The sequence below is a fragment of the Hoplias malabaricus genome, chromosome 15, assembly GCF_029633855.1.
Source record: "Hoplias malabaricus isolate fHopMal1 chromosome 15, fHopMal1.hap1, whole genome shotgun sequence".
Taxonomy (NCBI): Eukaryota; Metazoa; Chordata; class Actinopteri; order Characiformes; family Erythrinidae; genus Hoplias; species Hoplias malabaricus.
The window spans coordinates 10,829,915-10,855,176 of record NC_089814.1 but is presented as its reverse complement, the minus strand read 5'-3'; the positions used below and the strand labels follow the sequence as shown (position 1 = coordinate 10,855,176).

Genomic DNA, 25,262 nt, shown 5'->3' with positions numbered 1-25,262 from the left:
CTTTATTGTTAGAATTAATATTTTTAATATATTTTTATACATTTTTCATGTAAAAATTCACCAAATATATATATTTTCCGCCAATCGAGTTCTGAAGAAAACCTGTGGAATAGCGAAAATCTGTGATTTATTTTTCCCATTAATATTTTATAAAAACTTGCGATGCACTGAAGCAGCGAAAGGTGAAGCGCGAAGTGGCGAGGGATGACTGTACATCGTATCGACCAAAATTAAGAACAATATGATGGTATATATTTTGGCCATATCATCCAGCCCTTAGTGTAACCAGTAATGAAAGCCATAAAAACCTAAGACTTTATGTACGAATTATGTAAATTTGATCCACTGAACTATGGGTCCACTCTGACTTTACCAAGTGGCAGATTTCCAGTGACTAAAGACAGTCCTCTAAGCTGTTGGGCTTGTGCCTTAGGCCTCTACATCTGGACTCATTCCAGAAGTGACCGGTGGCTGTAGTCTCCCTCCACAGTATCACATTACTCTAATGGCTTGGCAAGAGAAGATGGGGCTATTATTGTACCACAATTATGGCTGGTCTGAAGAGATAAAAGGTGAACAGTCATAAGTCCTAAATGATTAAAGGTTTCCACCTGCGTATGGCACTCACAAGAGAAAGGCATTAGACCGTCCAACATGAGTGAACCAGAGGCTTGCTACATGAATAAATTACAGCATACTTTGTGATGAACACTTAGATGTTCTAGTTATTTATTTACAATTACCTAATTAGTAATAATTAATCACATAATTTACAGTTACATAAATTCTATAGTGATATTACATTAATCTTGTTTTTTCATGTCAAATATGACAGCACTGTAAAGTGTGTTTTTATTTTTTCTTTCCCCAAGCCGGCCTGAACAACCTGAAATCTGACTGAAATAACTCCTCGTCTGCTTACAAACACAAATGTAGTATTGACACAAAACTTGGAATCTGTTTAAACACTAGCTGTGGCTAGATGTTCAGTAAAGAAGAAGAATGCAAGAAGATGCATTTCACAGTGTGTAATTAACTCTGCTGTGGAGCTTTATCCACCACATCAAGGCCCTAATTAAACTGCAGCATTTCTGAATAAACATATTCATTCTCAAACCTTTGTAAAGCCTCTCAGCCTCCACTGGGCTTTAGGCCAGGAGCATGTTAAAATAATTTATTCTCCTATACATCTCCAAACTCCAAACCACTGTGTTTAAACCAGAAACAGATCCCTACATTTCTTTTCATTAATCTGGAAACCATGAAGAGAGGGTAGTGTCCACACCTTGGGGTCCAGAAGGAGGAAGGGGCAAAGACTGGGTAAATCCACAAGAGGTTAATTAAAAGTACAGAGGGGAGGAAATCGTGTCCTCTTTATGTTATTTCTCTGTTAGGAAATGCTGATGCTTTGGGAACAGCTGAAAGAGTACAAATGGACAGTATGATTTAGGTATGATTTTTCCACATGGAGAACCAGATGCTGCAGAAAAGATGTTGCTGAGCTTTGTCTAACAACCAGCAACATCTTTTCTGCAGCATCTGGTTCTCCATGTGGAAAAATCATATATATATATAAAATATTAAATTGTTCCTTTTGTTATTAAATTGAAAATATCCACTTCCAGACAAATACAAAAATGGCTGCATTATCATGCCAGTCCAGTAGGGGGCCATAGTACCTCTTAAAGAGAGACATCAAAACAACACGACGCATGAGAGAAACACAAAGTTTCTCCCTAAATCACTCCGTACTCCTTATGTAGTGCACTACGCAAGTCACTAAATACTGAATCTAAATCTTAAGAGTGCTTTATATATTTATAATACAGCATATTTATTCATATGTAGGAATCTATGCTAGCTGTATTTACATTGTAGTTTAATGACTTATGCACTTCACTATAAAGTGAGTGAGGAGCTTTCTGCATTTCAGCCAGAGACAGGCACACTGCATGAGGTCAGTGTTTCCAAAAATATCCGTTTTCTTTTGTCCACACGAGAATTCAAAACCCTTCACCTTGGAGAGCGTTTTTGGAAACCTCTGTATTCAGAGACCTACAACACTGTTTTCGTGTAGACAGGAAGCCAAAACACAGACAAAAAAACTGATCCGTGGGGATGGGGCTTAGATACTCTTCTGCTCAGCACACCGGATGCAACTAATGAGATAATTAACAACCCCCTCTGGAGTGGGTGTGATAGAGTGAGGAAAAAAAAACACAACAGGCAGGGCTGAGGCCCACTAAGACTAGGGTTAAGGACCACTGGCATAGACCACACTGGCATATTAATATACGGTCCCTGTTCAGTTTGAAAACCCATTTTTTAGATATTGGTTGCCTAGTCAAAATTTTCTTCCTAACCAATTTGACTAATATGTAAGATTAGTAATTAGTTACTGCCAATACCTCCCAATATCTATGTCTCTCTTAATCACAAAATGCCACCAAGCTGCTCCTTCCCAGATACGTGAAGCCAAAGATTGCATTTTTTTTAGTTTAGAGCACTGCAATGCCGTTGGACAATTTAACACACTTGGGGTCCTACTAGGTTCAATTCCTCTCCTCGGTTCACTGTCTGTGAGCAGTTTGGTGAGTTCCCTGTTTGTTTGTGTGTTTCTTCTGTTTGCTTCAGTTACCCCCTACAATCTAACAACACGTTTCTAGGTTGACTGGTTTGCGAAATTGTCCACAGGTGTGTGCGTGCGTGTATGTGTCTAGCAAAGTGTGGTATGGTGTGGTCTTGTTTTGGACTGGCACCCTGTCCATTGAGTGTTCATGCATTGTGTCTAATGACTTCAGGTAGGTTCCAAATCTGCTGTGATTCTGAACATAAATGTGATATCTGAAGTAAAGCAGTTACAGAAAATTAATGAATAATCTATAAACTGTTCCTTTTTGAAGGGACAGTATTCAAGTTTATTTTATCTTTAGAAGGTAAACACAATATTTAGCCATGTCACTGTTTAACCTGTTTGACCCATACTGACATAATCCCTCCCTAATTACCTGCAGACCTTTCAGCACTCAAGATATGCACAGTACCAGAACAGCACTGCTCTGTTTTCCCAGAAAAACACAAAACAAGGAGGTCCAGTCGAAACACGCCTGAGCAAAAGAACCCTCTTATTTGGATGTTGAAGAAAAATAAGGAGAAAACAAAGGAAACTGCTCCAGGTAAGAGACTGCATGGTTTATTCTAAGACTGAATAGAGGTAATGAGGAGGTGAAGTTGGTGTTTGGCCAAGGGCAGAAATCTATATCTGAACAATGTGTGTGCATCAGTGACTTGTCACAAATCTGTCTTGCTTTGCCAGAGGGAACAGTGAGCAATATCAGCTGTCAGCCTTTTTAAAGGTAAGGCCCAGTTCACATGGGAAGTCTATGAGAAATATAGGGTCAACATTCAGTATATGTCACTGGAACTGGATAGAGCCTTTCCCAATGAGATATATTTCTACAGCTGCAGATGCAGAAAAATACAATTCTGTAGAATCTAATGCAGAAGCCACTGCATAAAAGAAATATTCTTAAACATTGTTTAAAATTGTTGGATAATCAATCTGAAAATCATTAATGATTTAATCACTTTGGTATAGATACATTTTAGAAGACCAATTTGGTCTTCTAGATAAATGATAAACGATGAAATGAAAGTTACATTGCAACCAGGCCATTTCCAGAAGCTAAGGTCAAGCTGAACATTAGTTTAATTACTTTTCATAATGTAAATATCAGGACTCTCGCCTCTCAGCTCTGCCAGCATGGTAAACAAGGCTAATCATTTTCCACTGTTCATTGTTGTTTAAATTAGCATTATGCTAGGAGGCAAAAAGGCTCAGACGAAATTCTGCTTTAATCTTAACTGTTAATCTATTCAAACCTTATCTTTGACAAGTTCATATTACACAGCATTTTAAAAACAAGTCTTCACTCTTCCTACAATGCATTAATAGCATAACCATAAGTGGCGCTTAGAGACATTGAGCAGTGCAGGGAGTTGCTCAGTGTTGGTGTCCATCTACATCGAATGCCAATGGTTAGGTCTCTAGACATTTTGTGTTGCTCGCCCGACACTCTCTGTGTGCAATGTCCGTTAGTGTTTTAACAGATGTGAGCCAGAGTAGGATGAGGATTATGAAAGGTGTATGTTCCTGAGCACTGGGACTATAGTAGATTTAACTTAACAAGACAAATGAGAAGCATCCCCCATCTGGACAGCCGGTGCCAACAAAAACCTTCTAAAACAAATTCAACATTTAAGGCCATTTCCTCTCAGAAAACAACCAGAAGAACACTGCTGCCTTTAATCTGCCATAATCAGAGACGACACTTGTCAGATGGCATTTTCCTCAAGACCTTCATTAACCACAACTTTAAGGGGCAATGTGAGTATGCTGTGAAATCAGAGTATAGAGCTGAATCTTATTAGCTTTGTCTATTAGTCTTGAGTCTCCACTCAATACACCAGATATGTATCTTTCATATTCATGTGGATTTCCCCAGTGGGACGATGTGTTTCTGTCACTCAGTCTGACCAAAAAAGATGTCATGATATTGCTGATGTTGTCTTTCAAAAAAAAAAAAAAAAAAAGAAAATAAAAAATGAATTTAGCTTATTGAGGAATGCATCTATAGACTGAACATTTATTCAAAAAGATATTGAAAAAAAGTAAAGCTACATTGAGATTTCTTTTTCATTCATGCATGCACAAATCACCGTGAAGTGCGACAGGTCACAGTTTAACACCTGGCTCGGTTTCCATTTACACTGAGACACAGGCATGTGCAAACAGATGGAGTCAGCCCTCTGACATTATGCCCTTTTGCGTGTGTGTGCATGTGTGTATGTGTGTGAGAGAGACAGTGAGAGTGTGTGTGTGTGTGTGTGTGTGTGTGTGTGTGTGTGTTTTCCGTGTAAGCAGATGATGTTGAGCAGTACTGGTCACTTCATTACAGCCAAGATCCTGTAGCATGGTTGTTGTAGCTCAGATGAGAAAAACAGCTTTAGTTCTGAGCGGACTCCTGGGAACAGAGACATGGAGTATTCTAGAAACAAAGGAAAGTGAGGTAATTCACTGACTGTGACAATCTGAACAAAGGCAACATATCGGGAGAGATCAAAACACACCAGCTCCCAAACAGCACACTTTAGCACACTTTAATACATTATTACCTATGCTACATAACTATACATTCTGTTTATCTTTAAGGTATATATGGGTATAAGGTGCTGAGTCTTTTCAGTGAGAACTTGGTAGCATTCAGCCACGAGAGCATTAGAGAGGTCAGAACCTGTGGAATGATTAGGTCTGATTCCCAAACACCACTCCAACTCATCTTAATAGAAATGGTGCTTTGTCACTCCAGAGAGCACAGTTCCACTGCTACACCCCAAATGTTTAGGGGTTTTATTCTATAGGGCAGGCCATTTATATGGATACACCTTAATAAAACTGGAATGTTTGGTGATATTAACTTCCTGTTTGTGGTACATTAGTATATGGGAGGGGGGAAATTTTTCAAGATGGGTGGTGACCATTTTGAAGTCGGCCATTTTGGCTCCAACTTTTGTTTTTTCAATGGGTAGAGGGTCATGTGACACATCAAACTTACTGTGAATTTCACAAGAAAAACAATGGTGTGCTTTTAACGTAACTTTATTCTTTCATGAATTACTTACAAGTTTCTGACCACTTATAAAATGTGTTCAAAGTGCTGTCCATTGTGTTGGATTGTCAATGCAACCCTCTTCTCCCACTCTTCACACACTGATAGCAACACCACAGGAGAAATGCTAGCACAGGCTTCCAGTACCCGTGGTTTCAGGTGCTGCACATCTCGTATCTTCACAGCATAGACAATTGCCTTCAGATAACCCCAAAGATAAAAGTCTAAGGGGGTCAGATCGGGAGACCTTGGGGGCCATTCAACTTGCCCACGACGACCAATCCACTTTCCAGGAAACTGTTCATCTAGGAATGCTCAGACCTGACACCCATAATGTGGTGGTGCACCATCTTGCTGGAAAAACTCAGGGAATGTGCCAGCTTCAGTGCATAAAGAGGAAAACACATCATCATGTAGCAATTTCACATATCCAGTGGCCTTGAGGTTTCCATTGATGAAGAATGGCCCCACTATCTTTGTACCCCATATACCACACCATACCATCAAGGTGTGCAGCACCTGAAACTATGGATACTGGAAGCCTGTGCTAGCATGTCTCCTGCGGTGTTGCTGTCAGTGTGTGAAGAGTGGGAGAAGAGGGTTGCATTGACAATCCAACACAATGGGCAGCACTTTGAACACATTTTATAAGTGGTCAGAAACTTGCAAATAACTCATGACAGGAATAAAGTTCCATTAAACCAAGCACACCATTGTTTTTCTTGTGAAATTCCCAATAAGTTTGATGTGTCACATGACCCTCTTCCCATTAAAAAAAACAAAAGTTGGATTCAAAATGGCCACCATGGTCACCACCCATCTTGAAAAGTTTCCCCTCTCCCATATACTAATGTGCCACAAACAGGAAGTTAATATCACCAACCATTCTTATTTTATTAAGGTGTATCCATATAAATGGCCCACCATGTAGTCACTAGGCATAGAGACCTTAGGCTCATGTGCAGCTTTTCCAGAGCATGAGTCATTAACTGGTGGGTACAAACTACAAAACTCTTTCAACGATTTTAAGCTTTCAGTGTATATCACCTCAATAAGAAATATTAAATGCTGAGAACTTAAATGTAACTCAACTTTATTGCTTCATAGTCTTATTTTGAACAAACATCATTTACAATCTTGCCACCTTTTTGTTATTTCTTAACCTTGAAATAAGTGGAACTATATTTCAAGAGCAGACAAAGATAAAAATTATACCTCAAGTCTCGATGTTATTCATTGTATAACTCGCTATGTAATAAAATGTGTAATTACTAAATTACATTTTAATAGCATAGCAAAAAAGTAATAACTCTTGCCCAACCCACTCCTTTATTTCTGCCACTGATATCTGTAGAAGAAACATGTAGATACTTTTCCACAAGACAAAGAGATAATTATCTTAAAAGCTTCTGTAATCAGAGAAACAGTGAGATCATGTTGATATTATCTAAAAGGACTGAGCTGATGACTGATCAAAAAGCCTTGTTAAAGAGTCTAACAAATAACACAGGAATCCATGCTGCTCCCCTGGATTAACACAATGCCTATTCCTCCTGTGAACATATGCTTGCAGGATATTTGCATACAAGCTCATGGCCATATTTCTTATATCAAGCAGGTACAGATCCTAACATGAGTTGACAGTATTTGTATAATCTCACTGCTATTGGCACATCAAGAACAACTGATAAAATGCTTGTCTATAGATTTATGAATATGAAAACATCTGTATTTTCATTGTCCAAACAAAAAACGTGTATCTTTAACATAACAACTTCAAGGGGGTAAGAAATAAAAAACCTTCTTACCTTTCAATGGAGTTAAGTATAAAACAATTTTATTCGATGTAATTTTAGAGAATTTCTACTTGTCCATTCATCATGAACTTTTCACACAATGTGAAGGATATCTGCTGTGTTTAACTGATATAGTAAACTACAAATCGACAAAATATGGAGATATGTTTATCTTTGAACAGCAACAATATATAAATAAATCCTAGAACTTTGAATGTTTGAACATAAGAAATTAAGAAATCCGGGGACACTGATGTAATCAAAAATGTGCAAACAATTAATTAATTCATTGTCTGTAAGTGCTTATCCAGTTCAGGGGCAAGGTGGGTCTGGAGACTACCCGGAATCACTGGGCGCAAGGCAGGAACACACCTTGAAAATTGCACCAGTCCCTCACAGGGTGACACACACTCACACATTCACACTTACACTCACACCTATGGACACTTTTGAGTCACCAATCCACCTACCAACATGTGTCTTCCAAACTCCTCACAGACAGTCACCAGGAGCGGACCAGAACCCACAACTTCTAGGTCCCTGGAGCTGTGTGACTGCGACACCTACCTGCTATGCCACTTAATTATACATTTTAATTTGCACACACACTGTACACACAGCTGGTAAAATTTCCATAGATGATGACATGAATTGGGATGTGCTGGAGCCTAAGGTTACCTTGCTCAATAGCAGACATGGGCTAGTAAGGTGGTAAGGTGAAGGAGAAAAGTTAATGAGATATGAATATTTCTGTGTCGATTCATCATGACATTGAAACAACGTAATGATCAGCTGGTATTTTGAAATTATATCAAAGAATGAAAAAGAGAGATAAGAGATAAGTCTGTTTCAACCAAAATTTTATGGAACATACTTAAATCTGTCAATGCAATTGTTTAGAAAGCAATTTCATAGCATTCTTATCACTTAACGGGAACGGAATATATAGCCCATTAAAGATGTTTTCACTTGCCGTGTTTTGTTGTGAATGTCTTGGAGCAGCTAGCATTCCTGTTACATGCCTCAGTTTGCATTACCAAATTGTTGAATTGGGAATAGTCTAGTATACAGCTTAACTGGGTTTAAGGAACACAATCTGATGGATAGCAGCTGGCGTGTTTGGGCACTAAAGCTCTGCTTGCTTAATGAAGGCCTATACGGCAGAAGGCCAGTTAAAACCAGAGCAGCTTGGCTTTGTTCTCATCTCAAGTGCCTTCTCTGTCTCGTTAGGATCATTCTCCTGATGTTAGAAGCCATTCAAAGGGCATGACAACACCAGAGCCGCTCCGACAAGGCCGTTTAAAGGCTTGTAAAAGCACTTGTAAATTTTTTTATTGGTTTTACCTTGTGCCTTGTGTAACGCTGACCCCAAACTCTGCCATCAATGTTACTCTTTAGAGACCAAACAAAAACAAGGCCCCTGGCAGAGAGCTCTGTATGGGTGGCGAGCAGCTACCTCAGTCTGAGGTCCAGCCTCATTCCTGCACCACTGAGGGACATTGCACTGGACAGGAGCAAAAATATACAGCCAATTACAACCCTCCTCTTATACTTACCTCCCTCCAATGAGCATTACATCATGGCTGAACGTTTACACTGAGGTGAAGCCAAAGAGATTTTGTACTGGATTCATTTAGACAGAGATGTTATGCTTGGACTGTGGTGCTAATCGCTGAAATAACATGAAACCTCGCCTTCTATAAGTACAACATGAAACGGACCGTATGATCAGCTGTAATGCTAATTGAATGGACATGTTGGTAATAAAATAGAGTAGAATTAATTAGACTCTAAATAAGTTTGGGGGTTAAAAGGAAATGCTATACAAGAATTCCATCACTGTTCTCCCTATAAGCCACCTGGAGTTCATATTTCACACAACTTCATATCTGTGTTTACTCATTATGAGATGACCCTGTGAGAAATTTTCCATCTTTATACGAAGTATGGAGTAACGATCTCCAGAACCACTTTGAGCTCACTCTAAACTGGTTCTTAACTAAAGAAAAATAGAAGTCACACTAAGAAACTCAACCTGCACGTGTTATTAAAGCAGATTTGTTAACATGTCACTGTTGTCAGAATTAAAACATATTTTTCCTTTTCCATCTGCTATTAACTTCCATTCCAAGATAAGTTGATCTTCTCCTGAAATGTTTTTACAATTTTAGCTGCAAGGATTTGTTCAGTGATATGTGGTGTACACATAAAGGATCAAGTGAACGCAAGTAATGTAAGTGCTAATGTGTAATGTGTTAATGTGTATTAATAGTAAACTCTCCAATAAAAATACCTCTCCAAGCATCTATCTGTTCCAGAGCTGGCCAACCCTAACAGTCCAGTGCACAGACATGTCCCATACACTACAGTAAAGACTTGCGAATGACATAATCTCATGCAGCGTGGCAGTAATTGTTTGGCATTGGATGCAACAATCAGTCATTCTTTCCTGTCCTCGGTCTGAGATGGGAAGAGTGTGTGCTTATGTATCTGGATGGGTGATGTCATCACTGTGTAAATGTATCTTAATAACATATTATGGTTGTGTTACAGTGCCAGGACAGAAAGTTACAGTCAGGGTAACCACATGCTTACATACAGACATGTAAACAAAATACATTTGAATGGAAATAACATACCTATATTATTGTTAACACAAGAAAACTAATCAATAATAAACATTTAGACCCAATGGCAATGCATCCAACAATAAAGGCAGCATGGTGCTGCTGGTCTGTAGTAAATGTGAGATAAGACAGGGGTAATGGCTTACACTATGGGCTGTCGAGTATCGTGTAGAAGGCAAAAAACGGGCCCAACATCACCCCAACTCAGGAGGGCAGCACTGACAAAGCCAAACTGTTTTTTTTTTTCTGAGACCAAGATGAATGGATCAGAGAGGTCTATTAAATGTCAATCAATCTGAGTAAAGCAAACAACAGCTTCAGACGGTTAACGTGTCCTGACGGAGGTTCTGTCTCGAGGAATGCCAGACCTGAGCATGGTTCCTGGGTTAGATCCAAGCGACATGCAAGATTGAAAAGGTAGAGAAAACAGAAAACAAATTTAGGTAGGCTTCCCTGCGGCAGGCTTCTGTCAGGTTTGCAATACCAGTCTTCACGGCCAAACTGACACAAACTTGGCCAAAAGAAAAGCCACTATTAATCAAAAGCATTGAAGAAGTGTGAAAGATGCAAGAGAATTAACTCAAAGTGTTTGTAAACAAAAAGCAAAAGGAGATCATTTTTGATTGACAAAACAGCTTACAGTATCATTACACATTTTATCCATGCACAACACTATTGTACAAAAAAATAATAAAATAAAAAATAAAATAAAAAAACAGGCTTCTTGACGAAGAGACAGATGCCCTAAAAGGTGGTGGATTCACGCAAACTGTGAATCCCCATGATGACAAGCACGGTTTTATTTGTTTCCTCAAGATAAGGGGATAACACTGATGCTAACAAAATAAAACAACAGCCCATGAGCTTACAGACAGAAAGATGTGTTGAACGCAAACACTAACAGCTAAGAATCTGAATGGCATTCAAAGCTGAGAGCAATTCTGATGCTGGGTTAATTGTTCTGAAAAATAAAAATCACGTCATCTCAAATTCCAGATTACTTTTGTTTTGTTTTAAATAAGTAGTATTTTATTGTCAATTCTGCATATGTACAGGACATACAAAGGATTGAAACTTAATAATTAATCTCCACATCGGTACCTAACTGTGACTCTTTAATAGAACCGGTATGCACTTGTACACTTTATTCAGGTGTTATACCATTATATTGCACTATTGTTTACATTGCCTTGTACATCCACTATCCTACCTCCCAATCAGGTTATTGTCTTTAGTCAGTGTCCCATTGTCTCACGTATGTCTATCAGTGAGCTTGTTTGTATCGTATGTCCTGCACTTGTCTTCTGATTGTTCACTTTCATATATTTATATACTTAATTTAGTCTAATTTAGTTTAGTTTGTTAATGTTAACTTAAACTTGGAGAGAAGAGTAACGTAATTTTTATCTGTTGTATGTCCTGTACATATGTAGAATTGACAATAAAATACTACTTGACTTGAAATAAAAGCTTATTCATGGGAAAGACTGCATCCTTGTCTTTTTAGGACCCCCATTATAAATGTGAAGATATATATTCTTGGATTGAAGATGTCTGTGAAGGCTCTGAATTTGATGTGACACATGTAGCTTGGCATTGGAATGCTAATATGGCATGAAGTTGTATCACACTGGTGCTTAAACCCACAGCCCCACACTCTGTGGTCCCACTCAGGGGTCCATTAATACAGAATATGAATGACATGTCTGACCACTCCTGACCTGATTATTTTTCCAAATGCTTCTCCTATTGACGTCATCCATGGGCCACGCTGGTGTAGGGTAAGATAGAGCAGGTCAACAGTCTCCAGTGTGTTCCAGAAGAAACAGGTTGCACAGTTGACTGTGAAGAGTACAAGAAGTGTGTGTCTGGCCCCAAAATAACATGATGTCATCTGGCATATATGTTTGTGTGGATTACAAGCAGTAGTGATGGGGGTCATTATTCCAGCCACAGCTGCTCCACTTAATGTTTTTCTTTTTTTTTTTTTTCAATTACAATAACATAAGAGTTTTAAGGTTTCCCTGAGGGCAGAGTTGTGCCAAACAAAGCCAGCGTGTGCTATTAAAACCAGTCCTACAGCAGGTCTGTCGTGATCTTCCCTTACATAATATTTCACCTGGGATTAATAAAGCCTTATCTTTGGGATAGAAAGGTATAAAACCCCTAAACTTTGGCCTGTTGAGCAGTGGAACTGTGCTCTCGAGTGATCAAGCACCATCCAAAATCTTTGTGATCAAGAATCACCCATCAGCACATGCCCTCGCTCATGATCTTGTAGTAGAAAGCCATTAAATGCTCACAAAAATGTTCCAACATCTGGTGTAAAACCTTCCCAGAAAAGCAGCAAAGACATAAAGTGTATACTGTTACTACCAATGATTTCGGATGAGATGCTGGATGAGCAGGTGGTGACACATTTTGGACCATATAGAGTATTTGGTTACATACGTACGCACAGCACTGTGAATAGCACCTAATTATAAGATGTAGAGATAGCCAGATTCTGCAGGTGTTCCCACTTGCTGCATTCATCTCTTCAGCAACACATTACCATGGTTGCTGCCATAATGTTTGGGATAACAATCGGCGCTGGAGACTGAATGGACCCCATCATATCATTACAGCCAGCTGTAGACTGTTTACAAGCTACACATGCACCAACAAGTGTAGCCCCGAATTAAATGGAAATGCTGCCCTTTTCTCTAGAACTGAGTGTGGGATAAAGAGAGCAAGGCAATACTGAAGCTCTGACATTTCTCTACTCACAGACCATGTCCAAATGTGCATGATGTCACTATATATCTGCAGCAGTCCCATTTAGATTTGCTCTAATAATAAAATCCAAGTTTGCAAAAGCATACGGTACGGTAATAAATGCCACCATCCATGTATTTAATATGCAATTAAAAAACAGCCATAATGTTTTTCATATTAAATACAGGATATTGTAAAAGAAATAGTCAATTGAAAGGAAAATCTGAGTTAAAATGATAAGGTAAATTGAATTAAGAAGCGTAACAAGCATGCAACCCCTGACAGACCACAACACCATCACCATCACAGAAGCAGCACTTAAAGCCTTCATAGAGAGAAAGGGGAACAATAATCAAACTCCAATCTTGCTTCAGATTTGAACAAATTAAATTATTGGTGTTTCTGTACATCCTTCAGTAACTCAGTAATATGGGTCTGAAAATATGTGGAGCAATAAAGAAGCTGCAGTGAGAAAAGTAAATCAAGTTAAATAACAGTAAATTCATGCCAATTTTAAATTATATTTTGTTTTTCCGAATTCGACATAAATTTCTTCTAAATACATGTTGTTTTTAAATGCTTTTGTTGTAACTGACAACAAACGTGACTTCCAATAACTGCAATGAGCCAACGCAACCCTTCTGTCAGCTTTAACTTATCCTCACTAAATATGGAGTCTTAAATTAGAGCTAAATTAACCATGTCTAAATACACCACTGAGGTCTGGGCTAGAAGAAAGAGATAATGAATGGTCTTACGTAATGTAACAACATTTTTGGAGGAACTGAATCTCTCCTTTGATGTCTTCCATCATGTGTTTGCTACACATTATTCTTAATAAACCGTAACGGTCTGGCACAGGGATGGACTTGAGATGATTGATGATCAAGATTTCTTTGGAACTGTTTAAATGGAGATGAATGGAGACAGAGGTAGGCCTTGTTTCAGAGTAATCTGGACACATGATACACATCAGAGCACATAAAGCTGAGATCAGGCTTAGAGGAAGCACTGGCTTTTACATAGATCATAACACCATGGCCTCAGTCGGTCTAAAGAGAACAAAGAAAATTAAAGTGCTATATGACAAAATTATATTTGGACACCTGGTTCTGCCATAATTCCTCTGAAATGAAAGCTATTAATAGGTAGTATGTTCCAACCCTTACCTGTTCTCTGAGAAAGCATTTCACTAGATACTGAAACAGGATTTTATAGGATTTCCACAGCATCAGTGAGATGAATGCAATTCACCAGAGCCCAGCCCAATGCTGGGGGTTTTTTGGAGAGAAATGAACATGGTAACTTTAGTCTCTTGGACAGCTGCTCCAGAGCATCCCATTTTATTTCATGCTTTCTTTTTCCACCTGTAGAGATGGTACAAACCGTGAGCACAAATAAACACAGGTGTCCCAGAATACTTCCTCTGAATTTGCAACAAACCTTTGAATATAATGTTTTTGAATAAGTAAATATACAAAATTGTTCACTTAGGAGCAAACCTGCAGCACAGAACAGAACCCCAGACACATGCTCAGGATCTGGTACAAACACGAGAGGTGATGCAATTTAAAAGAAACTGATTAATTTGTAATAAAGAGAAAAATCAAAGCATACTTATGTATATTAGTTCCTTTTGAAGAATACAGCCAAAAACAATAGCTTACAGTTCTCACAAGTTGTAGAACCTCTCTGGCCTTATTAATGCAGGACTGCAGGCTGAGCCCTGGAAATAACCAAATCCGCCATCAAATTATTTGGCAAGTCAATAAACACATGTTTTTTATTGTATATTCATCAAAACCAAAGTCAAATCTCAGATGCATAGCTATTTATGAGCAAAAAAAAAAAAAGAAGATATTTTTGCCTTCTATTGTTCTCTAATAACCACCATGTGACCATCATATGTTTTGTGGGACAAATGAGGGGGTTTTGATCTGGTCTTAAGCTGATTTTTTTTTAAAGACTTAAATGCAAAGTCAGAAGATGTCGAAGGATATGTTTACAGACTTATTTAAACCCTAGAATCACTCCTGGTTAGTATTAGCAGAATAGAATAAATGTGGGTAGTAGCCCATACCCACATTCCAGCTATTGTTACTATGTGGCTGCTAAAAAGAAATAAAAAATACTGAAATTGATTTACAGAATTAAAGTGGACTTTTCAATAGATCCAGTACCTGTCAGAACAGGATGTGTACAACTCTATTATTCTCTTCTTGGATTAAAAAGATTCTAAGCTCTGATTTCAGAGCTGAGACCAAACAACACAGAAACCAATCATAATGATATTAAACATAAAGGAATAAGCAGCTAAACAGTAATGTTTAACAGGCACTTGAGTACAGAGTAGATTTCGTACCTGACTGATATAAATGTGTAAACTTAAAATGACTACAATCTGAAACTACGAAACCAAGCACAAATCCATCAAAACTGCTTAATTAATAGGTGTACACACACAATCTAAAATGGCTTTGTGTAAAGTATAATTGCAATTCAAAAATCAATTCTCCAGCTTTTTTGTCAGTTTATACAAAAGAAAAAAATTGAATTACAATTCTGTGTTACAAAAAAAGAAAACCCAAAACACCTGTTCTTGAGTAAATGTAACACGTTTCCACCAGAGGCGATTGCTCTAAGACTGCAAGGGAAGCTCAGCTTCCCCTAAAATGTAAAAAAATAAGTGATCAAATATATACTCTTGTGTGTACATGTCATTGAATAAATTTGCACTACAACGCGCTCAACTTTTGTTCAGAATCAGCTTCTTATCACTGGTAAAGACGCGGCTTTCCTCTCAATCATTCGAGCAGATTCACGGTGCTTTAAACAGCGTCCACAGAGTTCAATAGCGAAGCAGCGAAGTGCAGCGAAACGAGACGAGTCATTGGATAAATGCTTGGCTTTGTCCTGCCCATCAGACGCTCAGCGTCTCTGGGGGTCTATGGGGCAGTGGGCTAGCCTCGGCTGGCCCGGACGCTCAGCTTCTGCATGTTTATTGGATGATCTGTCTGAGGCTGAATCCCTTTTTGATTGACAGTGAAATGAGCGAATCAGTGATACTTTGGTGTAAAGATCCGAGGGAGCATTATATTTTCATTCTTTTCTGAGTTGAACCAGACTTTCTTAATCCTCTTAGCGGCATTTTCTTTGTTAAAAACGACTAGCGACAAATCGAGCTTCAATTTCTGGTGGGTTTTTTTGTAGCTGCTTGTGTTTGGAGACTGACTTCTATCACTCTTTCTGACTTCTATTGCAGTTTCTGTCCAGCGGGTGCTGCTGAGCACCTCCACCGCCACAAAGCACTCACAGGCGGACACACTTCACATGGTCCGAGGCCGTTTAAGCAGCCTAGCTCTGCTGGCCATTGAGAGGACACTAGTCAAGTCCCTGGAAAAGACGCCTTGTTGGTACGACAGGGTCACAGATCATTTTCTTTAAAAGAAACGGAGGGTAGAATTTACGTATAAATAAACCGACACATTTTATGATGTAGGCCGAAATTGAGCTTCCCCTCCTTGAAAGACCAGCATCCGCCACTGATTTCCACCCAAATCTGGCACCAACTTTTACCATCACATTGCTTCAGAAACCTTGATAATCGGCAAGTCCACTGAGAACTGGGAAATGTTTAAAACTTCAAGCTCTGTCTGTGTTTTGTGAATCCAAATCTAGCAAATGAATGACAAAACATCAAAGAAAATCAATCTGATTCACAAAGAGTGATGAACCTTTGTGCACCAAGACAGGAACAGCATGTTCATGTTTACCTTTTCTGAGTGAGTCTGTAACATATTAATTACTCTAAATACAGGCACAAAAATGCACACAGTTGGTAACCACTTTAGAAAATAACTGCCCATAGATTTGGAGGCTCTGGAGCAATGCGTGAGTCTGAATGTCATAATGTCTAATACCAACCAAGCATTGGCTGTCGTGATGGAGTGCCACTCAGTATCAGAGGATTATTGGAATGGCATTAATAAACTTATACCAATGCCTGATATATCTAATGCTCTTGTATCCGTATGCAATCAAATCCTAACATATTCTAACATTTAGTGTAAAGACCTCTCAGAAGATTTAACGCTTTTACTTCAGCAAAGAGTGGACAAATAATCTATAAATACTCTATAATCTATCTATTATATGCTGCACAACTGTAGGTGGTTTATAGCTTTGAGTGTAAGTGTCTAAATAAGATTCAGACAGAAACTTATCAATGGGAATCGAGATAATAAAGAACATATTTCCAGTCCAACAAAGGTCTTGTTATAATCAAGCATAACCACTCTCCACTGAGTGATTTAAGCCGTGGTATGACATCACAGACTTCAAAGCTCCTGTTACTGTGCCTTCAGTTAAAAATGATGTGAAAAACGTCTATGAGCTGAATTTTTTAAACCCACACACTCACAGGCAGCTGTTGTAGGCTGCCTTCACATTACACCATTCTTCATCACTTCGTCTTCATGTTCTGCTTAATACTGAGCAGAGCCCTGGGCCAGTTTTATTACAGCAGTATAAAGTGAATAAAACTGGAAACAAACTACAGCCCTCCTCCCCTCACAAATGCCCGGCTTGATTCTACAGGTACCCGGAGAGCTATTACATAACAACAGGTCAACTGTGAGAGAACGGGCAGTGTTTTAAGAGGGTTTAAATGCCATGCCATCTAACACTCTGAACTCTGTCAATTGGAGAATAAATTTTGACCCCATAAGCTTCAAATGCACCTTTCTGATGACTGTTTGGGGGATTAGGAGTAGTTCATTAAAACCACTGAAACAAAGAATGCGGTAGAAACCGATTAAGTTTACGACTGATCTCAATAAACATGTCATTTTCTTCTGCCAGATGGGCTCAGGCGTGATGTGGGTCTCTGTCCTTCTCATATCTTCACTGTCCTTAAAGAAAACACCTATAGTAAAGTTCCCAAATTACTTGGAATAAAGTCTCTTTACCTTGTCTTAAACTGGAAGTAAAAAAAGGGTCTATACTCCCCTTCATAGTTATGTTTTTGGAGATTCTTTGTTTTCTTTTGAGCATCAACTATTTGTTCACAAAAAACTCAAGTGATCCAAAGCAGATCAGTGAGACGCACAGAGGGTTATAAGGTGAAAATGTACAGCAGCATCACTAATGATGGGTGAGGGAGCCATATTGGTTCCTTTGTTCAAGACTTAAAGTTCCTCTCACACATAGGTCACTGATTAAACCCTAAAAACTCATCTGTGTTCATCAGATCAATGTAAAAGTAATTACCTGCAAAACAATCACATATCATCCTCTTTTGTCTTCATTCAGTACATATCTATGAAAATCTGTGCAATTCGTCCCCAGCGCTAACACTTGCCCTGTGCTCGAATGCCCCGCCCACAAGTTCACAAAATTGGTTCCTTAGGCTTACAACATCTGCTCATTTCAGACTGTGTTTTGAACAGTGCAGTTAATAACGACATGTGTATGACAACGGTATACGGTTTAATGTACACCTGCATTTTCAGAGTATGGATTATGGTGTTAAGGGAAAGTACTTACCTCAGTCAAAAGTGTAGTTCTAAGCAAGCAGTGACCCATTTAGATAATCCCTTTTCGGGACAATGATTTCAAAGACCTACTGTGACATGATCCATGTGTTTAAGGTGATATCATCAGAAAAAAAGTCTTACAAATGACTCTGGCCCATAACTCCATTAACATCTGTCTCAAATCTGTTAAACATGTGTAACAGCCCAGCCCCCCCACATACCCACACCTAAAATCCACCAGTGCTCAAATGTTTTAGGGCACAGTCACCACCCTTTGCTTACCACAGTGTCCACTTATACACCAGAGATCTAATAAAGGTGCCATGGATTATTAACATCTTCAGATAACAGAGAGACTACATAGCACAACTGAAACAGGCAGGTGGAGGCAACAGAGAACTACTTTAATTCTATAAACACTAGCACCTGCTCCTCCAAGGCTTAAACCACAGCGGCTCCACAAGGACTTCGTAAAGCATTAATCCAATACAAAATCACCTCAGTAATGAGATGGAGTCCTGTACTTGACTAACTTTTGCAAACCCATAAACTAACACTAGTTACGCGTGTCCCCTGATGTACTAAAACATATGATAGGAATGTTGTTACTCTAGACTGCAAAATTCGCTCACTTGATTATGACATTTCTCTGATCAGGAAGTATACACATCTGTTTTCTGTTAGATATTTCAGTTATTTACTGCAAACATTAGCTATTACTTTCATCTATTAATGATTATACGTTTCAGTTATAACAACTCAGTTTGTGCCTCTGAACTCAAATATAAATTCTGATCTACATACAAATCACTATCTACATACATCAAATAATAATAATAAGTATAATAACAATAATAATAATCAACCTTTCTCAAACACCCCCTCATACATCAGTTATGATCTATATTTATCTACTTTTTCTCCATATATCTGTTATTATCAACGTATAATTTCAACATTAAAACTACATATGTATCAATTATATTCATGCATCCCCAGTAAACAAGGAAGGTCCCTGGACGTTCAAAATAGGTCTAAAAGTAGTCTGTCCGTCAAGGACATATTTTAAACGTCAATGGACGTCCAAATTCCATCTTAATAAGTTAGTTAAGTGATGACCAATCGATAACGTCAGTGGACGTCCAAAATGCGTTTTATACGCGTTTTATACAAGTAATTTATTTCGGGACCAATTAATTACGTCAATGGACGTCCAAAATACGTCTAATAGTCGTCTTTTCAACTTTCATTTTCAACCTAATCAAGAGAACGTTGATTAGACGGCAGTCATTACGTTATTTCAACGTTGAATCAACGGCTAAACGTTTACTGGGTCTGTTGTTACACTAATTACTAATTTGGATCTAAACACATCAGTTATTATTAGTACACATTAAATATTGATTCTCTATATAAATAATTATACAAATTCCCATCCATATCTGGCATCCATCACCTAGAATACCCCCTCATAGCAGGTAGCCTGTATTAGTCTGTTATTATTGCCATTTATTATTACAGTAACGTATCAGGTGTTTCTCAGCCCTCTACCGTGGAGTGTGAACTCTTACCTGTTTGCAGCAGCATCCCTGACCCGTCCTCCGCTTCGCCATCACTGCTCTGGACCCCGGCTGGACTTGAACTGTCGCTTTTAACGAAAGCAAACACGACAAACGCCGTCAGTAAACTTTTCATAAACATCGTGTCCTGGGTGTGGGACTAAAGACTCGAAATGAAACGTTTTTAAACACTTTGACGGTTGGCGCGTTCTTTTTTCATTCGCTTTTGTGATTGGTTAGCTGAAGTCCAGATGAAAGACTAGTGTCTTTTCACTCGCTTTTCTGGCGCATCCTCAGGTTTCCTTCGGGGAAGGTACATGTTGGAGCTTTGTTTAAATGTTGCGGAGGGCTCTTTGAGGCTCTACCAGCTTTGCGCTCGTTAAAACCACCTTCTCCTGCGCGCCGCTTATATTTCACACCCGTTTTCCGTCACGTGGCACAATCCTCAGCTGCGATTGGCTAATGGATTATATTTGTAGCGTAAATGGGCCAATCACAAACCAGGACGACGAGGCTTGACGTAAAACAGGTGGAAACTGATAACGTTTTTACGAAGTTATCTGACTCCGCCCAAGTTTCCCATTCAAACCAACCAGAAGCCCCCCGCCCCGGGCCCACCCCAACTCTACTGCCATCCACTCTGTGATAGGGTCCAAGAGCCACTGCCCACGCGGAGATCAGTCCCTCTCCTTTCCTACTCTCAGTCCAGGTGGTGGTGATTGCTTGGGTGAAGGGTTGACGCAGACAGGTTAAATCCTAAAGCCCTGCACATCTGAGGACTATGAAGGGAAATACATGTACACTCTCAGAAAAAGGAACAGTAGATATACATCATTGTCACTAAAGGTACAAACAGTGTAAATATTTCTTTAAAGGTACAGTAGTGGGGGCGGCACGGTGGTGCAGCAGGTACACAGCTCCAGGGACCCGGAGGTTGTGGGTTCGATTCCCGCTCCGGGTGATTGTCCGTGAGGAGTTGGTGTGTTCTCCCTGTGTCTCCCACAGTCCAAAAACACACGTTGGTAGGCGGATTGGCGACTCAAAAGTGACCGTGACCGTGAGTGTGAGTGTGTGTGTTGCCCTGTGAAGGACTAGCGCCCCCTCCAGGGTGTATTCCCGCCTTGCGCCCAGTGATTCCAGGTAGGCTCTGGACCGACCGTGACCCTGAACTGGATAAGTTACAGATAATGGATGGATGGTACAGTTGTGTTCCCTAAAGATACATTACATTCTCTTCTCCAGAAGGAGAGGTGAACATTTGTAAGATTCAATTACAGAACTGTGTAAAATAAAAGAACATACGTCCTGGAGATGAAACAAGGCGTATGAAATCAACACCATTTTACAATCTACAGTTATAATAGAATAAGGTATGATTGTGTTCACTAAGTTACAGAATATGTACCCATGAGTGTACCACCACACAGTTTTTCTGACAGTGTAGAAGTTAAAATTGTCTGTGATTAATTATGTCATTAAATTGCATTTCTCTCTTGTTCCTGGTCAAATTAAAATGATCAAAATGACAATTTAATACACATAAATATAAAACACACATACACTCCTTTAGGAAAATGTGTTTTTCAGTGATATGGATTCTCATTGATATTCTCTGATCAAAATTCTGCCTTAATTTAAGATAAACCACATGGCAACCGTAACGTAAGATATGACTCTGTTGACACCTGTTCAAATAATTACTGCAAACCATGTTTAGTATAACACTGACAGACGTAGGAGAACTGGAATTGTGACAACAAAAATTTCTTAATTTTTTTAATATATTTTTCAATTCAGTGATACAAAATAGTAATGAATGGTAGTGAAACAGAAATTCATTGAACAGTGGCGATGGCTGATCTGCTTAGAAACGATAGCGCTAGTCCCATGCTTTTGTGGCCTGAAGGTAACAGCTTCTTTAACAAAATTCTGAGAACCAAGTTTCCTCAAATTACTTCCACAAATGAATGGTATTTATTAGAGATCAATTTTTAAAAAGTAATGAAACCCTCACAGAAAAAAACCAACAAGAACAACAACAACAACAACAACAACAAAAACCCCAGTAAAACATATATGGTGTTCAGTTTTGCACATGCACCTATGTGTTCCTAACATGCAAATAGGACAAAATGTCCAAGGAGATAGGCCACAGTTCAACTGGACAAGGTACAGCATGAGGAGACAAAGACGTGCTGTGTTAAATTTGGCACCTGGCTGAAAGTTCTTTATAAGAATTACTTACTGAAAGAGTGGTCAGGGATAGTCACACATCTACTGGGTGCACGGTTCTCATCTCTCTCTCAAAAGAAAACAGGATAAAGGCAAGGGATAACTAGTCAAGGCAGATCACTGTGAGGTCACATACTGTGTAAAAATCTTATTCAGAACTTTTTCAGTTAATCATTAAATAGTCATTGGTTTTAAAATACTTTATGGACTATGAATATGATTTAAATTCATATAAGTTTTAGAGCAGGACAGAGGCTTTGGGCCTCACTGGCTTTTCCAATGCACTGCACATACCACGCTGTCCACTGCCCTCTCTGAAATAAATAGAAGTGTCTTGGTCCCACTCTTTAAAACCTGGATTTGCAGAGTCCAGGAGGTAAAGCTACAGAAGATGAGAAGTAATTATAAAGTGTCGTCTTGTTGCATAGCCCTGCTGTACTTTATCTCAACAGTCAACTCATCCCTGGACTTAAACACCAAGCTTTATCCTCAAAATACCATCCATGTCACAAATAAACACAATGTCTTATAACACAGCTGAACACTTTACTTGACCCCCACTACACACCAGTGACATAACCATACCATTAACAGGTAACGGCTTCAAAATTAATCAAAATGATTCCGGATGCCATGATAGACTGTCATTTGACTGTCAACATCACATCAAAATGTATTATATGTGTCATCACATCTGATAACTTTACTGTCCATCAACATTACTGCCCTAAACCTATCACATAAACTCAAAAGAGCATGTGTTATCTGCTACAATATGTTTATGGAATGGTTATATCAGGAACATGCAGCAGAGCTCAACAAAATGTTGCCAACATAGACAAGGTGTTTGGAAGCTATCAAACCCAGAAAACATGGGTGAACATGGGGAAGAAACACATTTTCCTTTCTTAGTTAAAACAAAAAACCTAACTCCAGCAACATCTACTGATATTATTTATGCCTGTGTTTTAAGAGGTAATGTTAAAAATGTTAATCCATATTTATTATATATTTCATTCATATTTATGATTATATTTATGAAACAAATGACAGTGTGATACTTTCTGTGAACCGTGTGATTCTTTTAGGAATAGGAAAATCACAAAAAGCATTTAGTTGCTCCAGCTAATGAAGTCAGTCTAACAAGAGAAAGGCAAGAGCTCGCCATGTATTCTTTGGCCAAAAAAAAAAAGAAAATGTACAGCACTTGCTGTAATTTTACAATGACACCAACCACCAAGTGTTCAACACCCCCCATCCCCCGCCACCCCAAAACATGCATATCAGTCAGACTCACTGAAATCACTTCTAGTGGCATTTCCTTTTAGACCTCTGGTTCAGCATTGCCCTATCTCTCCAAAGCTATGGCATCAAACCTGAATATGTTCATTTTCATATTCAATAAATACTCTGACATACTTGCTCTTATATCTCAAATACTTTCACACTGACATCCACTTAAACTATTCCTTTAAATCTCATTTTATATGTTCTACTATGTGCAATGGAATATTCTCTGTCTTCATTACATGCTATGGTACATATAAGGAACAAATATCAGTGACATCTACCTACAGTGTACAGTATCTAATATTCACCTTTCTTAGGTTATAATGCCTGGTGATAACATTATAACCAAACAGCAATAAATCTCGAAGGTTAGGCACTTGGTATTTTACCACTTGAGCGTAATACAGTAAAAAAAAAAAGAAAGTAGACCTTACAGGATGCCCAGCTACACTCATCATGTACAAGGTACAAAAAAGGACACTGAAAAGATATTCAGTCTACTGCAGTCTGATAGAAAACTAATTACAGTTTGGCCTTTTTATTTAGTGGGAGTAGTTCATCTGTGCCACTCAAGAGAGGAAGAGATGTCAGAAAACAGCAGCACGACAAACATTTAGAAAGAACTCCCCAGACAAAACTCAGTCTTTACCTCCATAACAATACATGCCCCCCTTTTAAGGACAGAAGAGGTTTAAGATCTAAGTTAATCCCCAGCCTGCAGTTTGACCTTAGCTCATTCATCCTGCAGCTTCACTTTTTTTTTCTACGCAATTACAGCTGCAAGGACCATCCCTTTGCCCTCTGTGGAGTATAGCCCTGTTTATATAATTCCAGAGAGTGGAGGGCAGTGTTTAGCAGCCCAGCAGTCATAGCTAAACTACTTCTTTTCTCTTCAGTGGCAGTTAGAGCTCATCCTGGGTTAGTAAATGCACTATGGCACTGTTATCTTCATTACCTGTGACTAGAGAACAACCTATGACACAAAGAAACACCGTGCCATATTTAAAACATACCGGCACGATTGAGAATTAGCAAATTATAACTATCTCAGTTAACATTCCCCTGCTTTTCACACTTCAGCTTTGCACTAGTACACAGGTTTGAGAAGTGCACTGCCATCTTGGGGCAAAGATGATAAAACTCATCCTGCCGACAGATTTGGGATATTCTTTGATAATCAACATCTTAGCACCAGTCATCTTTCTCCGTCTCTTGGTAGCTTGGGGAGACCCTGGTGCTGGACCCCGTGGCTGCACTCACTCCTAAAGTGAAATGGTATCCATTGGGCACACCGCTCCGGCTATGCTGACCCACTCCAATGGCTGTGTGAAGGGGAGCTGAGGCAGCAGTCCTTGGGGAATGTCCCGAACCATAAGTGCTCAGTGCATCATGGAAGTCTTCTGCCTCTGAGAGCTGGGGATCTCTCTGCAGGGGTCCCAGGCTGGGGTCAGAGCTGATGCGAGTGACAGGCACGGGGGCAGGGCGTTGGGTGTCACTCAGTAGGGCGTCATGCTCTGACTGGCCACGGCTGAGCCGGGTGTGGGCAGGGCCGCAGGAGCGGGCGGAGTTTATCTGCACTGGTGAAGAGTTTGCAGTCTTGTAGGCCACTGCAGGCCTAGGAGTAAGGGGTGTCTGTGGCAGCTGCCGACGCCCGCGGCATGGTGTACTAGTGCCTGAGGTAAAGACCACTGAGCTGCCCTTAGCTGAGCTGGTGGCCTGAAATACAACAGAACACAGAGAATGTGACACATAGGAGCATTAGAACAAAAGAGCAATAGAGAGAGAGAAAAAGAAAGAG

At 39.3% G+C, this 25,262-nt stretch overlaps 2 protein-coding genes across 2 annotated transcripts in view; both read right to left on the bottom strand.

Moving 5' to 3' along the window:
- Nucleotides 1–20,226, bottom strand: part of si:ch211-196i2.1 (collagen alpha-2(I) chain) — an 84,401-nt gene extending 64,175 nt beyond the window's left edge. The window contains exon 1 of the mRNA XM_066646401.1: nucleotides 19,955–20,226. Within this exon, the coding sequence (XP_066502498.1) occupies nucleotides 19,955–20,084 (130 nt within the window). The 5' untranslated portion in view covers nucleotides 20,085–20,226. The remainder of the gene's footprint in view (nucleotides 1–19,954) is intronic.
- Nucleotides 20,227–21,742: 1,516 nt separating this feature from the next.
- The window catches only part of cacna1bb (calcium channel, voltage-dependent, N type, alpha 1B subunit, b), a 159,622-nt gene continuing 156,102 nt past the window's right edge, over nucleotides 21,743–25,262 (bottom strand). The window contains exon 49 of the mRNA XM_066645904.1: nucleotides 21,743–25,180. Within this exon, the coding sequence (XP_066502001.1) occupies nucleotides 24,650–25,180 (531 nt within the window). The 3' untranslated portion in view covers nucleotides 21,743–24,649. The remainder of the gene's footprint in view (nucleotides 25,181–25,262) is intronic.